General features: G+C 42.4%; 1 protein-coding gene across 4 annotated transcripts in view; it reads right to left on the bottom strand.

The window, feature by feature from the left end:
• Positions 1–2,512: 2,512 nt before the first annotated feature.
• lnx1 (ligand of numb-protein X 1) overlaps positions 2,513–17,196 on the bottom strand; it is a 33,186-nt gene continuing 18,502 nt past the window's right edge. Inside the window, exons 3-11 of one of the 4 annotated variants that reach the window (XM_053877565.1) lie at positions 15,981–16,234; positions 14,642–14,797; positions 11,726–11,934; positions 10,938–11,354; positions 10,202–10,336; positions 7,928–8,105; positions 6,809–7,049; positions 5,278–5,436; positions 2,513–3,854 (exon numbers count right to left, since the gene is read on the bottom strand). In XM_053877565.1, the coding sequence (XP_053733540.1) occupies positions 3,719–3,854; positions 5,278–5,436; positions 6,809–7,049; positions 7,928–8,105; positions 10,202–10,336; positions 10,938–11,354; positions 11,726–11,934; positions 14,642–14,797; positions 15,981–16,234 (1,885 nt within the window). In that variant the 3' untranslated portion in view covers positions 2,513–3,718. The remainder of the gene's footprint in view (positions 3,855–5,277; positions 5,437–6,808; positions 7,050–7,927; positions 8,106–10,201; positions 10,337–10,937; positions 11,355–11,725; positions 11,935–14,641; positions 14,798–15,980; positions 16,235–17,196) is intronic. The other 3 variants (XM_053877567.1, XM_053877583.1, XM_053877574.1) reach the window with 3 other exon arrangements.

A 17,196-nucleotide genomic window follows, 5' to 3' on the forward strand; every position in this document is an offset into this window, starting at 1 on the left:
CTACATTAGAGGAGCACAATGATATTTTATAGCCTCAAACAAATTTGTAGGCGCCCCATGCCCAGCCACGTTCCATGTGTATTAATGCGTCATTTGCTTGCTGCGCTGAGTGCATTTTTGGAAGTGTGACTCAGTTCTGGAGAGGCGTCATGAGTAAAGTGATTTAAGAACTGATGAGGTGGATTTAATTCTTTGTCTCATCTGCTTCGTTACCTTATTCTACTCGAATGCAAAATTTGCTGTGGGTTATTATTATTTGGAAGACTGCTATTTACATATGTTTTCACTTTCTTATACCGGCCGACTCACTTGGCTCAAGGCTTGAAACGAATTCTTTCAAACTTAATGCAATCTGCCCGTCGCATGGTCTTTATGATCACACCAGATGTTGGAGACCTGATAGAGGAAACCCTTGGTTTGAGGTGAATGTGGGCCCTTTCCGTCGTGTAGTTTCTCCCTGTGTGCTGATGCCTTGACGCGAGTAACAAAGCTATGACTGGTCAGAGGAGGAATGCAGGATGGAAAACATTAATGCGTATTTCATTAAATGTAGTTGGGAAAATAGGTGGAAAGAATCATTTATTAAGAGTTATTAAAAGTTATTTCTTTCTTAGTTCAGAAAATTGTCCAGAAAAGCAAACAGTAAACATGTTTTCCTGGATGATTTTTCACTTGCTGTGAAACCAATTAATAAAATGTGCAACAGTAAAAATAAAACATCTTAATCACCTGTGAAATGCACCGCTAATTGAATGTCTTATTAAACTCAACAGCTATTTGAGAGAAAAAACATTTTCAAGATCACCTACCCTTCCTTCGATAACAATCATATGACTGCAACAATGGAAAGGAAACAAACAAATAAAAGCATTTGCTGAAAAATAGATCCTGCCTGCCATTTTTTCTCTCCCAGTTGATGTGACATGAATGTTGAAAATGAGCTTTAAAGAGTACAGCAATCCATTTATGTGGTGGACGTGGTGATAAAAGCAAGTCTTTACGGTGGGGATGAAGAAGTCACTGGTGACCCCACAGCTTGACCACTGACCAAATAAGGCAGATAGACAGGAGCATCTTTCCATGTCTCCTGTTTATCAGTGGCATTCCGTCCTCCTCCTCCCGACAGACATGACTAGTGGATTCAGCACTGCCTCATTATTTGTCTCACATCCCTCTGAAGCAGCTCCCTTTCAAGGTTTATTTGCAGCTAGTTTGTTTACCTCTAACGTCATCTGTCTCACCTCATCAGTGGCGGGCTGTCAAGGCCAGTGAGACCTTCTCTTCTGACATAAACACTATCAGAAGCACTGACCTACATCTCTCACCGATATTTGTCCGATGAAATTGTACATTGAAATTGAAATGTTTTATTCCTGAGGATATCCGTCTGGTCAGATTTAACATGTGGTTCCATCATGTGTAAAGATGCAGCAGTAATGGGGCGGTTTCTTTCCGCAGTCAAGTGCAAATCTCTGGCGAAACATATCTTCAACAATTGTCCAAATGAATATGTTTGAGCTCAATTTTTTCTCAAATATATATTGTTTAAGCGCTGTGAGATTCACTGGTTACTGGTTTTCAATGTTCAGAGTGCTGAGGAGCACAGTTCATAGTAATGGAGAGTGTGTAAAGTAACTTGCTTGTTGTAACCGGCAACTTCAATAAATGTGATTTAAAGAGCATATCTCAGAACATGGTAGTCCTCGTATCGTGACAACATTTATTTTACTTTTTTTTTGTTTCTGGACTTGACTGTAGCTCGACTACACAAACACTCACATGCATGTTTATCACACCATCTTTGATAATTCTTTCCCCAGCCTGTCACACTAAACCTTACCAACCAAAACAAACAGCTAACCTTAACTAGGACTCTGAACCAAACTTAAACCTCAGTCATTATGACTCAGTTATTTTGAAGTTTCCTTCCTCAAATTGAAGCATAACCTTGTGAGCACCTGCAAAAATGTCCCCACAAAGAAAAAATATCCTCTTAAAGTGATGTTTCCAAGAACTGGTCCCTAGAAGTATAGCTATACAAGGTACACACATACACACACTTGGATGGTATTTTCTGAATGTACAGCAAAGTTCACTACGTAGTTTTAATGTACCCACACAGTGCACAGTGATAGAGATGGTCACAAGGTGGACTCAGTCAGTTTCTCCCTAATTTGACACTTCAGCCTTGAGTTCACGTTGTTCCAATCCAAAATAAGAATGTCCCACATCCATCTGCTGCATCCCTTTGTACGACAGGGACTTTCTGTACTGATGAACTCTGCTGGGCGTCTCTCTTATGGTGTATGAATCATCTTCTTTTTTATTCATCTGACACACACACACACACACACACACACACACACACACACACACACACACACACACACACACACACACACACACACACACACACACACACACACACACACACACACACACACACACACACACACACACACACACACACACACACACACACAGTCCACTGCTGCTCTTCCCTCAAGGATATTAAGCGCAGCAGGTTCTGCTGGCATCACATCTGCCTCTCGCCATGCTGTGTGAAGGACACATCCAGCTCACAAAGTCCATATTTAGTATTAGAGTCATCGTCTTCAAATATTTTCTTGCTGTTTTTGGAACAGTCTCACACTTCCTCCCATGTTCTAAATGATGACTGCAGCATGGTGAAATTCGAGCACATAGTAATGGAGCTCATAAACAAACTGTAAATCAGGTTCCTGGTTATCGGTTTGCTTCATTTGTGGTAATCACCTCATGGCACATTATGCCACCGAATCTTAGAAAAACAAGTTTACATTTACAATAAAAATGATCGTTTTGTCTGCTGCTCGCAGGCTAATCAGTATCCATTGTCCACTTCTCTTTTCAAATGACTTTATTGATCGTTTTACCAAATGCACCATTCGATATATTACACAGGCTGACAGACAGAACCACAGAAGATGGGTCCTAGACCACAAACCAAGTCAGTATTTTTTCTCTTAAAAGTAAGAAAATGATTAAGGCCTCCACAAAGTCACCTAATGAAACATCATAACATCTTATGAACACATAGACACTTTGTTTTTAACCACATTTTTTTTTCTTTCAGTGGATTTGATAAATTAAGCCTCTGTATTAAAAAAAGAAAAAAAAAAAAAGAAATCAAACAAAACCTCAACACAGACGACTGACTACTTGGCAACATGTCCTGTTGGTCAATGGATGAATGACAGCCACCGACGGCACAAACAGGAGCCTATTATTTAAAGGCGGAACCACAAACAGAAGTGTTACAAGTGCTTGAATCCATACGTATTTAAACACCCAACATTTACAGTAAAGGAATGAGTCCAACTTGATGCATTCCCTAATATATACCTACTACTGCAATTGGCAATGTGTTGTGTCTCCATGTGAATCCACATTCTTATCACTGGATGATTTGTTCAGTGAGGATAGACATCCTCATGTCCACGAGCGTGAATCTGAATCGCTCCAATGCGTCATTCTCTGAGAGGCAAATCCAACTCTGGTGACAACCCAGTCTCAAGTTTGTCCATCTCAGTCGTCCATAGGGTGTTTTCGGTATCCATTCATCTACAGCACTATTGTAAGCTCCGGCCACAAACAAAGCTAAAGAGCGGCCAGCCAGTCCAGAAACATGTTTTGCTCATTCCCTGCTCAGTGCAGCTCAGTGCAGCTTGGAGCAATGTCACAGCAGACTACCCGGCCAAGAAACGATGGTCAGGGTGATTCTCCCTCGAAGCTCCTTGAGAAGACGCACTAACGCCGTGTGCGTCATTCCCCATGTACTTTTACCGTTAACCTCCAGCAAGATGTCGCCACACCTGCACAAGAAAATCCAAAATCAACACACATGCTTCAAATGTGGTGGACTTTTAAAGACTGTGTGGCTGTAGGCAAAAATGGCAGACATCAGGATCATTTTGATCAATATTGAAACATGCATTTGCTTTGCTTAAAATAAAAACAATGCAGATTGAAACCGTAAACACAAAGCAATGATAAATAAATGATACAATGCAAGAACTTAGAATATACTAATGACTAACTCTGCTACTAAAGAGTGCAATCACAAAGTCCATCTCAATAGAAACAGTATAACAGTATACGACCACAGTCCCAGTGCCTCAATCTATTTCCCTTTTATTGTTGTTGTTGTTATTTTAACATGGCTTATTTTCTTCCCCAGGCCAGCGCTATTAGTACCTTATTTTTCTCCCATTTTTTCTTTCAAAGTTTCACTGCTCCTTACACGTATACTCAGGTACAACTTGTATATGTCAAAATACATAATTTAACACGTTCTTAAATGTTACTTCACACTGACAGACATGACCAAGGAGTAAATATTGCTAAAATCCATAATGCGCCCAATGATTTTTCTGTCCCACCACTGATCGATTAGGTTGCGCTCCAAGCCAGGAATCTTGAATCGGCTTGCTTCAATGCTACATTGCATCGGGGTTGGGAGCGATTAATATAAATAACTCGGAATTCTTAGTGGTGTTACCACTTCATGCAACAGATTTTGAAAATGCGGCATTAAATTAGATTCTTTTTATGAGAAATTCCGCATTTTTTTCCCAGACATTCTTGTTGCTAAATGCCTACACACACCTAACATAGGTCTGTACCAAGATATTCACCACTTAAATTTAGTTTTTTCATTATTTATACAGAGAATCATTGCATGAATAATAACATTTTATTTTATTATTGAATAAATAATAAAAATAATTAAATTTAATGTAAAGAAATAGCATTTCGGGTATAACATCCTTCTTCATCCTTGCCTAATCACATTTTGGCAAGAAAATTTAAGTTAAAAACATTCTCTGTCCAACTTTCTTCTGGCCCCTTACAACAGTTATGGCCCTCTAGGATTTAGACTGTGACTTCGTGAGCATGAACTTAAAATGTGTTGCAAGAGTGGTGCCTGGGCACCTGGTGAGGCAAGATCTCAAAATTTGGTTGCAAAAAAGTGAGATTCATTGTGCAGCCCCATAATGAAGTCTGACAACGATTCAAATGAACCCCACCATATGGCCAACACTTAAAGTCTTCTTTAGTCTCATGCGATGTCAAGTAAAGGTGGCTTCTGTAGGCGCTGGTACCAGCCAGTTGAGCAATTACTGCCGCACGGCGAGCAATAATGGCATTTAAGTAACACTTAATTTAAGACATTTAACCCTGTTAAACATGGTTGACTCGCTGATATGTACAAGGAAACAAGCAAATGGAGCGGACCTTATCCTGCCATCATTATACGCTGGCGTTCCCTCGACGATGGAGCGGATAAAAAAGGATTGATTGCAGTTGACCTCTTCCTGACCTCCAACGATGCTGAAGCCGAGGCTGCCTGAGGTGCTCCGCCGCAGGACGATGTCTTTGCAGCAGTAGAGATGCCTGCATGAGCCAAGAGAAGATTAAATCATTAATCTGTTCACTGCATCTTTGAGTTATATTCATTGTGCATCCATCGCGCAGTACTGTTGTGCACATGTGCTTATGTGTATTTGCATGTACATCGGCACAAGTTTGTGTGTTCGGTAAAGTGCTGAAAGTGCTGAAATCATCTCCTGGCGAAGGAAAGAAGGTCTGTGAGTGAAGGTGAGAATAATGAGACTTGCTTCAGTCTCTGAAGGATAGACCATAATAAGTGGAAGATATATGCAAATCCAGTTAGGTGCACTGCTGGTCTAGACTGCAGTCCCGTGGTGACTCTGGATGCAATTTTTTGACAGCAAATCAATTCATTTGTTTTATCCCATCACGGCAGAAGAATTAGATGATTCTCTCAGTAAAATGTGTTTGAATTACAAGGCATTTGGATTAGAGTGAAAGTCATGTAATTGCTACATTTGAAGCACTTCATCTGTTTTCTTGTGGGAGACATCCTTGGTTCTTGTTCATGGGGATACAAGCAGCTTCATACAGTCATGAAACAACATTACAGAACAGGGCATTTACATATTTTTGACAGTTTTGCATTGAATGAATCTCCTTGAATTGACAGTTGTGCATAAATTATACTCAGATTTTATCACAAAATAATTTGTCAAGAGAAGCGAGTATTTAGAGTTCCCTTCATATTTTGTGCTTCTTTCTCTTGGCAGTTCTTGTCATGGGTTGCAACATCAAACCGGAGCCTATCTAGTACAACCGCCCTGGTCACACCTCCTCTTCACCTTTCTTAATCTCTGTCCATCTCTCTTTATGACCTCATGCACACACGAAGTCTGTCCTGGCACCATTGGACCTTCATTCCTCTTCTTCTCTCCAGCTCGTACCTCCACCTTTAGTACATTTACTCCAGCTTATCATGACACTCCCTACACGTCAACATGATGCCAGCAAACATCATAGTCCATGGGCACTCCTTCCTATGCTGACCCATGCCCTCTTTCCCAGGGTTCTCCCAAGCCCTTTAGCAGCATAGGGGACACCGAGTGTTCTGGAAAAATTCCTGGGCATAACCCTGAATCCCTCCATCGTCTTTATGCTTGTTGGAAACATGAGGCACATGATTCACTTAAACTAAACTAAAACTAAACACTGTATCTAAAATTACTCAAGTACAAAGCTAGAGCATGAATTTGTCCCAAACACCTATGTCATGTAGAAGAGGTTGAAAAGAAAGTTGTTGAAACTTTGAGAACTCTAATGAGCCTTTACCCACCAGCTGCTTCTGTCACAATTTGAGACAGCACCAGCTGCTGAAGGTCAATGGTCAGGTATGGAATCCAGTGCATGGGAGAAATTTTCAGTTGAAGCTCACCTGGGTAGCTGCAACCACGACACCCACAGCGGGGAGTGATCGTCATTGGGCAAGGGGCTCTTGGTGCTGTCAGAGGGGGAGAGGCAAGGGGGCAACGTGAAGTCCTGCAGACTTTCTTCTGGAGGACGCATCTCCAAGACCTTGAGCACCACAGGTGATGACGTATTTTTCAAGTTGGCCACGGCTTCGCATCGCGTCACTCCTGTCAAGTCCATGCCGTTCACATTTAACAAGATGTCACCTGCAGAGAAGCATGTGGCCGGCAGAGCACGAGGTTACCATCCAGATAATTGTGGACACTGAACCACAGAGAATAAGGTCTAATCATCTGCCTCTTTAATATTCAACATCCTCCCAGAAAGGAAACAAAGGGATGGAAATCAAGCACCACCTGTGCTTTTAAAAGCCTCCCGGTGATGAAAGTGGCGCAAAGAAAAGCAGATGGCTCGGTGCAGAATTGCTGGCAAACAATTAAGCCGACACGATTGCTCTGCAAGAATATGCTAATACACATGAATATTTATTTTATATCTAAATCAACAATACACTTTTGTGCACCTTGAATAGCCGACCACCATACTGACCATTTTGATGTCCTGTTGATATTGTTGCGCTCTCCTCTCTACATGTTCTCAGATTACTTTGGTACTGACGCCTGTAGCTGGAGGATTGAGCATCATTACAGGCTTAATATGGCAGTATTTTAGATGGATGTGCCCGAGTCAGCAGTTGACCGTCCCTGGGCATTGAACTGTACCACCACCACTGCTGCCATGTTTTGGTCTATTTCAAAGCCGACAGACTTCACAAATCAAAACGATTATGAATTGCACAAACACTCCTCCAGATCACATTAAGTGCTGCTAATGTTTGTACTGTTTCTTCAGCGTGTTAGAGCCAATTTGTGACGCACTGAACCCCAGATGCACGATATAAACTACTCAGCTGGATGAAGAACCTTCATAATTAGACAAGTGTTCATCAAACAGTCTGTCTATTATTCATCACAGAGGAGGCTACGATGCTTTCCTGGCACTATCTTAGCACAAGAGGTTTTGAGCAAATGGAGAAAATCATGCTTTTTTTAATAAGAAAACTTCAACCCCAGTGGAAGTTCACCTTTTCGGATGGAGCCCTCCTGGCCCACCACTCCATCGGCGTCCACGTTGGTGACATAGATGGGCAGATCCCACCCTCGGCTGGACATGCCTCCAGCAACTGTCATTCCCAAAGAGTCATACGGTTCCTTGGTCAGGGTGACAGTTTTTTCATAGCAGGCCGGCTTCTGACACGAGTCCTTCAAAGAAGACATCAGATGATCAACCTGCTTGCATAATAATGGGCTGTTACAAACCAGCTTCGGTTTGTAATTGCTGAGATTTTCCATTGTATAGCAGCGGCATCTTTGCTTCAAACTACACATTTCAATCTATTCGTTCACATAAACACGGACATGCATCAATCGTTCCACAGTAGTCACACTCTTCAGAGACTGTGTTATCAACCGAAGAGAGCTGAAAATCAAGTTTATATTAGAGGTTGTGCGTGGGTGAACCAGCAAAAAAAAACAAGAATTTGGATCACTATCACCATTTGTTTGTTGCTGCCACTTTCACTTAATAGAATGGAAACTTCTTTCAAGGTCTCCTTCAAAATACAACGGATTATAATTAATTTCGAGAGACACATTTGCATATTAATAAGTGCCTCTTTTCTGGGACATGTGATAGTTTTTAATTGTGGGGAATTCAAATGTGCAGCAGGAACTCGAGCCCAGTGACATAGATATAACTGCTAATTACCGAGCGACCCCATTAGCATAAGTGGCTCTGCATAATATATGGAGGTTATTACATTATGCAGCTCAAGTAACTCTTCATTTTGGGGTCATAATGGAGAGGAATTGTCAGTCCTTCACTATACATATGCAGTTGGAGGTGTTCCTCTGCTGGGTAATTGAGGTGGTGGGTGTACGAGAGTCATTAAAATGTGTTTGTGTGAGGTGTGAGACAGAGTAAAATTAGAACGAATAACAATTGGACACATGAGGCTGGTGGGCCGGTTCAAGTGGTGCATTCACACATTCCTGCCTCGCCCCCACCGGAGATCGGCAGGCAGTCACATGACTGACTCCAGGGGCACCGGGCTGACTTTGCTGCAGTCATGTATTTGGTACCTCACTTGTTCTGCACAGTACTGTTCAAAGCAGGGAATGCAGATGGTTGTTTTGCAGACATGTCTTTTAGCTACTGAGATTTACAGACACATAATTCCACATACTTCAACGACAAACGTGGAGAGGGGCACTTGTGACATGCTGTGATGACAGTCGACTAATGTCATTTTTTTTTTAGAAAACTGGATTTCTGTACAGGGTAAATGAGGGTTAATCTATCCATTTGTCCATTTGATGCCTAACCTTTATAGACACTTCTAAATACACAACTGATCTTAACAAACTGTATATTTGTGGTTTGGTAAGTTTAATTTCTCATACTGCTTTTACTTTATGGCACAAGACCATCTGGTATGAAAGGCAGCGATGTTCATGAGCAGGACTTGGACTCCAGCATTTCCATCTGAGAAAACCTACACTTCTTTAGTTTGCACATCCTTTACATACGTCCTATGATTTTAGCTGTAAGATGAATTGTTTTCTTGATAGACAATCGTGGCGTATAGCCTGAGGGAAAACATGAAAAAACGGACACACATGGAGTATAACCATAAAGTATAACCTGTACTGTGGCATGTGACGCGTGGTTTCACAAGGCATGCCAAACACTTCATACTATATTTTGATCTCTCTTGCCACTTTTAGTCTTGTAAATAGTTTAACTTGATCTTAATCATTTTACTGGTTCCATTGTTTTTGTCCAACCATCGTCTTTATTTGCAATCTTGCTGTTATTGTTATATTTTCCTCTCCTCTGGTGTTTCCTTCACATTGTGCCAGTCGTGATCATGCTGAGGGTCATGCCACTTCCGGGCTAGTGGCATCCTACTACAGCGTATACTGGTGTGGCTTCCGCCCACCACCAGCAGCTCGCCTCTATTGTGACCAATCCAGTGCCGCGTCCTCCGTTTTGTCAACACTGGTGCCATTTGCTGTGTGTTTTGAATCATTTTCCCTTGTATCTATATCCTATCTTTCTTTTACTTCACAACTCTTTATTTGGACAAAAAGTGTACAATAAATGAAGATTCAATGACAATGAAAAAGTGGCAACAAACTGAACATATTTTCCCTACAAATGTGTAATTCATTGTTAAAAAACAATTTCTCATCTAATATGTAGATTGGATAAAGGCCATCTAATTTTAAATCACTAATAATAGCACATGTAGCATGAGCAAGGGTAGCACACTTTTTTTTGTAGATATGAAGCTTACCAGTAATGTCTGCTCGATATCCACTGGGGAGTACGGTGGGGGGCCGTCCATGCCCCATGGAGCCTCTTGTAAGATGTCTGGAGCCGGCAGGCAGATCTGACGCGACACTATGAAGTGAACTCCCTGCTCACTTGCCTGCGGAGCCAAAGGAAAGTCATTTTTTTCATCATGTCAAAATGGTTTAAAATCTGCCCGCATATTTGTGTTTCCGTGTGCTACATAAACATCTAAGACCTTTCCTGATGCCACTATTTAAGAATCAAATCTAGTCATTGCATAAACATTTGGCTACTCGCAAGTCCGGCAGCCACGTCGTCTCACTCGCCGTCCACAGTTGTTCCGGTGAGACTTTCCTGCCGGGCCCTACGCAGCACTGTAGCAACTCCTGAAATAGCCACGGTGGCCCATTATCGGTTCAATTGGACACATTATTTTTCTTGCCAGTTCTTGAACCCTGCCAAAAGTGCTTGCACTGAGCAGCCACCTTCGCTACATAAAGACCCCAGTGAGACTGCACAGGCCTAGACATCGAGCGCTGTTGGTCACAGACCCCCTGAACAAACAGAATAAGCATGAAGGACTGCAGGTTGAGCCTATTAGGGGACCCAGAACATTTAAATGGTATTAACTGCAGAGAGACTGCACAGCTAATTGTCCATAACCACCACAATTAACTATGACCACATGGTCGGTGGTATAATCAGACTGTGATCTAAACACTTTATTTCAAACTGACCTGGATGAGATGTGCGGCATGTTCTGGCACGCCGTAGCGCAGGTCTTGCCCATTGATAGCCAGCACTCTGTCTCCGACACACAGCTGCCCATCACGTGCTGCCAGGCCGCCCTCCAGCAGGTGAAAGATGTAGACGCCATTCTCCTCCGGCCGCCGGACTAGCTTAATGCCCAGCTGCTCGTCTCGAGTGCTTTTGTTCAGCACCACATGGATGCTGTCATCTCTCAGGGGGTGGGCAAGAAGGCCGTGAGGGAGGTGGCCTGCTGCGACGTCGTGGCTGTGCCCGTGTAGGTGGCCGTGTGAGCGATAGCGGTGACGTTGCTCTCGGAGGACCGTTAGCCGTAGCAGTTGGCACGGCTGTTTGAGGGTGGCCACAGCGTAGCAGTGCGGGACATTGCTGATGTCAATGCCATTCACCTGTCATCACAAAACACAAATGTCACACAGCCAGCAAAACTATATATCAAGTTAATGAGAGGTTTTACAATGAATCAATCACGTGCTAATATTTTCCAACATAAAAACAACAGGGTGGAAGTGCTCCAGCGATGAGCCAACTGTTTGCTACATAAAGTGCAGAGCTCAGCATTATCTGTGACAATTTCATTTAATCTCCATAATGGAATGACCCTGAAAAAAGAAACTTTGTATCGATTCATTAGCATTTATTTGTAATTTCTGTCTGTAAATAACGTTTGAAAGTGAATCGCCAGCCCTAGCTGATCATAAACGATGAATGCCAACTGCCAACAATGATATGCAAATGGTTCTCTTTAAAAATTCATCACCTTCAGGATCATGTCTCCAGGCAGCAGCCGGCCATCGCGAGCGATGACGCCTTCCCTATAGATATCCTGAATGAGAATGCGGACGAGAGGCGTCTCATTTCCACCAACAATACTGATGGCCAAAGGTTCGGATGGCTCTGCCCGCGTGATTTTAATACTGGTGATTTCACCGTCAGGGATCAGGTGATGGAGCTGTGGAAGCGCCAGCACTGAGAGAGGGAACAGGGAAAAGAAACAGGCAATCATTGTAATTGCTTGAAAGAAAATAGTCAGGAACGGCCAATTTTAGCAGAAGAGGAAGTGAGCGAAGGCAGTAAAGAGAAAGGCAGCGCCCTGGGAAACGTGTTGCATAGTGAAGAAGATAGCCGTCTTGGGAGAGCGTAGTAGAGCGTGGAGAAGAGCAGGAGCAGTGGAAGCAGCTGTCTCTGCTCCCTCAGGTTACTCAAACAAACTTGTCGAAGCCAAGAGGGAACATTTACTTGGCTGCTTATCTCACTTGATGTTTGCATCATTAGTCACATACATCTGGAGCGGCCATGCTTGGGGAAGAAAAACTACATTTCTAGCATCCATAAAAAACTTCATACACAGGTGGGAGCCAGTGATTCATGGGGATTTTATTTCGTTAAATGAGAAACACAGACAACTTTGCTAATTTGGAAGCAGCTCAAATAAAGACGTAATTTGGGAAAATACAAATCTCACTCCTGTGTCACGCCAACAGACTTAATTTACAATTTCCCTGGAGACCACAGTCCAAAGACAAAAAAAGAATAAATATAACCAATACATGCGTATTGTAGGCTCTATTGTGCTTATCATAGTGTTCAGCAATAAAATACGACAGCAGTTTGCTCCTTGTTCTTGTCTTTCCTCTGAACTCATAGGGTCTCTTTCATCCTCTCCATCCCCAAATCAAAATTGTTCTGTGCGACAGCATATGTCTCTGAGGATGGAGAACACATGAACAGAGAGACCTGATGCTGTTATGTAACCCATCCCTTGGTCCATCACACTTGCTTTTAACCTGCCTTTTCTTTGCCTTGTCATCTGGCTTTCTTAACTCCAAGGGGACTCTGCTTCCACTGTGTTTGTTTTCATCTGTGTTGTATTTTTGTGTAGTCGCTGAGCCCTTCATGGATCCAGTTCTACTTCACTCTGTCTATCTTTGTCTCTTCAGCACAGGCGATGAATATTTAATCTATTCTCTCTGCCTCCTCAGCGGATGGCCTCAGAGAATAATCTTCTTCATGATCATTCGTCAGCACTCACTTATGCAAGGCCACATTCCTTCACTTCGTCATTTCATCTTGAAGTTATGCCCCCCCCACCCACATTAAAAAAGTATTATTATTATTATTATTATTACACCCTGGATAGAATCTACTCCCATCATCGTATTGCGTTCTTGCCACATACGTTCAGAGGAACGTCAAAGGCGTGAGAATATAACATGGGACAGGAAGATAAATGCTGATCATAAAACAAGTGATAAACAGGAGAACTTCAAACCCTGGCCAACGGCACAGGCGGCTTCTTCAGTGACCTTCTCAATCCCTGTCTGTGCCTCAGGCACCAATTTCTCCTTTGATATGTGCAGCACCGGAGGACTTGAGCAACCTGCTGCTGAATAATTGAAGCAACATATGCAAAAGTGTCACCAGTGTCATTCAGCCCAGAGAGTCTTTTAAACAAACTTGCATGCTCATTAATGCTCTATCACTAGAAAGAAACCATGACATACTATAGCACTGCGTACTTTCTTTATGGTGCTACCACAAATTATTCATCATAAAATGCTTATTAAAGCACCTTTCTTCCAAGTGCTGTCAGGATGAACAACTGTAAAATCAGATGCGGCACATCATTTGTTTGTTTACTATCTACATCTAATACATCATCTAATGTACTCATATACTTTATTATGATCTATGCATTATCCATTTTCTTATAATTGAGCACATTTTATGCGTTTATTTTGTTATGATATATGTTTATATACTATGGGCTTTTATTTGTCTTGTGTTATTTGATAGCTTGTGACATTTTTTTTAATGCTGGTGCTTTGTGGATTGTCGTTGATGTTTGTTGTGTATCTTTAATGTCTGTGGTATGCGACAGTGACTTTGTTGTCATTAGCTGCTGTTACATGTTGAATTTCCGCACTAATCTAATCTAAAGAAAACGTATGGTTTATGTTGATCAATGGATTTATAACAGAAATAAATAAATAAATAAATAATAAAGCCTTCAGTCATGTGTAAATTTCCAGGATATATTTCCAGCACACACTTGGAACAAATCGAACTACTGTGTAGTCTGGCATAGGCCAACAATGTGTGTGATAATCAATAAATCTCAAGGCATGTATTTTGAATGACCAATGTAAAGTGTAAGAACTTACATATTAAAATACTGAAATAAATTGAAAACAGCGACAGCAAACAAAGGTCATCAGTGTTGATACATTTCTAAGTAAATACATTTTTTTTAAATAAGATGTGTGTTGATGGCTGAGGATTTTTCACTATGCATGTTGGCTGTACGGTATAGGCTGGCACCTGTCAGAGCAACTGCGGGCCAAAGCAGGGGGACAATCCGGAAAGGTCGCCAATCCATCACTGACAACAATTCACACACGGACACACCCTCAGTCCTGCGGATCATTTGAAGTGACTAATTAACCTCTGTAGGCTTTTACATTGTAGGAGGAAGCTGGAATGACCAGAGGTGACCCTCACTGACATGAAGAAAACACCGGCTCATTTCATACGCCAGTGTACTAAAACTGATGTCTTCAGCTATTCATAAAAAGTAACCCCTGACTTTCAGCAAAGAAGATGTGAGAAATCCAGCGACACGACATCGAGGTACAGTATATCCACAGACAAAGCACATGAAAAGCCGCAGCCATACCTCCTTGTGGCACACTGGAATTTCTGGCATTGTCTCGTTCCTCAGATGTCTCATTGCTCACGGCTGTGCCGCTCTTGGTTCGCCGTAGGACACTGAAGGCTCGGTTCAACCTCCTGAAGGAACGACTCCTCACTGAGGATCGCTCAAAGTTTCTGACTGGAAAGACCAAAGAGAAGCATTTTATAGAGCTGAGCCTCAACATGCCCAGACATGTCTGAACCAAGCGCCTCGCTGCAGCTGTCAACAAAGGCTGCTTCAGAGCTGGAATCACTTGCAAACAATTAAATGGTGCTGAATTTTGGAATGAAGCAATTCGGGAATGCTGATATTAAAAATGCAGAAACAGACGACTTCTTCAAGGTCTTAAACGTCTGATTTTATCTGACTTTTTATCTTATCTTTACTTTCATCTGGTGTGTCACATGTGCGGCACAGTTGCATTCCTCATTTAAAATAAGCATAGACTTTTTTCCCTTTCCATTGAGGGTCCGTGAATAAGAACATCAAGCCATTGTTCCAACATCACTGAAATATTCTGACTAGATGATACAACTCTTGCCGATGTTGCATAAGTCTCAGTGATGTAATATTACACAGAGTGAATACGACATCTGACAGGAATCTGAGAGGCCAGGTCCCTGGTTTGTCTTCTCTCACCACAGGGCAACAGGTCTCTGCAGTATCCCTCCCACTTTCCGTGGGCCCTTGGAGATGCAAAGGTTCCTGACAGCCACATTATTCTTTAAAAGCGCCAGTCGCTTCTGAAGCTGACAGCTTGTTCAGCATTAATGGTGCTCTTGGTGGTGGGCTCTTAGTCGGTTAAGTCTAAAGTGCTGCTACAGCGTCATTTGATGTCCCCACTGCCTCCGTTATGGAGGAAAGGATTGACGCTCATGACTGCTTCCTGGTTTCACAGGTGGAAGGTACGACGGAGTGCAGTCGTCACGTCATCACCTCTGCCTCCAGTCTATATTTAACCTCTCAAGTCTCCTTGACTGTCTCCTCTACCTGCCCTCTTGGTGACTTCACACTTCTTTCAAAGAGGGAGAAATGGTTTGGTGACAAAAACAAGGCTAATTTGTCGATAAAATTTCCTTCACAGACCATTAGAAAACAAGTCTATTTCAGGTTGCATTAGTGAGACTGATTTGCTGTGTGTAGGTTGGCATGCATAAACAAGGATCACAGGCTTTTGGTCTTGGACTGTAAGCATGCAGTGCAAGTTATCTCCTCTATTGATTTACAATCTGTCATCCTGGAATAAACACCTCATTTCCCTCTCTTTCTAATATTAAACGTGACCACACACAGACACGTTAACATCCGTTCGCCCACTCACACTCACTCTTCTTGGTGCTGCTGCGCGCTGCAAGGTTAGTCGTGCTGCCGGACTGACTGTTGTCCTCCATGCTGGGGTCAAACGCAGGGTTAACCAAACCGGACTCGTCTGACAGAAGGGCCACAGCTGCTGATGTGGGGCCATCGCCGGGGAGGGTTGCGATGGTAAGTTCTGAAGTGCTGTCCGTGCATTCGCCTTCTTGCGATCGTCGCTTCCTGTCAGCTGAGAGCCCATAGTGAGATGCTCCTTTGCACCTGCACACATGGAAACAGCTGGATGTTACAAAGATATTATAGACGTATGAAGTATGCAGTCTTTCCATAATCCAAACAATTGCCCAACACCAAAGCAGAGACAGGGTTAAAATAATAATATTGTTGTTTGAGACTCATATATTCTGAAAAATATTGTATGGGACACTGTTCAAAAAGAGACGAGTGATAAGGGTGAAAGAATATATTAAAAGCGCTGGCTGACAGTTTCTTTCAAACAAACCAAATCTGGTTCGTCGTCCTTGAAAACAACAAGCTACCTCAACAGATTTATCGATTGCTAGTAGCAAGTGTGGAGTGCTCATTTCCCTTTAACTAAAAGCGTTCACACAACGTTGTGGTTTGTGGTTTTTTTTTTTCCATCTGTAAGCTGTAAAGTGTCCTCTCTCTTCCTCTGTGGAACCATCAGCAACAACATTAACTGGCTTTTAATGAGCTGGATCAAAACCAAGCTCTGTAGCAAAAGCGGATGGCACAACAAAACAGTGCCACTGTCTCTCCCGTGTACCAGGATGGGCCGTCACAAGTAAAAAAGCAAGGTAAAATGGAGGCCATCATTGCAGAGCCACAAAAAGCTGAGATTACTGCTGGAGTTTTTTTTTTTTTTGAGAAAGTCTTCACTCCTGGTGGACCTTCATATTACAACAAGCATTTCCTCTCAGTAACCGACCTACGCCTTCGCAGTTTGTCAGCGGGAAAGATCATTTCATCTTGAAGAGGGTTCTTTATCTCCTCAGCCACTGAGAAGCCTCTTGGTAGGAAACAGCATTAGACAGAAGTGAAGCACCTATTGATCCGTCACATAGTTACGTAACACTGCAATAGAGTTCGTGTGTGTGTGTGCGTATACCTGTGTGTAGGCAATGCCACTGTGAGTTATTCTTGTTCATTCAGTTAGTAAATTGAATGCTATCAAGCATGTCCATGCAGCAACATAGCACTTA

The sequence above is a fragment of the Synchiropus splendidus genome, chromosome 1 (assembly GCF_027744825.2).
Source record: "Synchiropus splendidus isolate RoL2022-P1 chromosome 1, RoL_Sspl_1.0, whole genome shotgun sequence".
NCBI classification, from domain to species: domain Eukaryota; kingdom Metazoa; phylum Chordata; class Actinopteri; order Syngnathiformes; family Callionymidae; genus Synchiropus; species Synchiropus splendidus.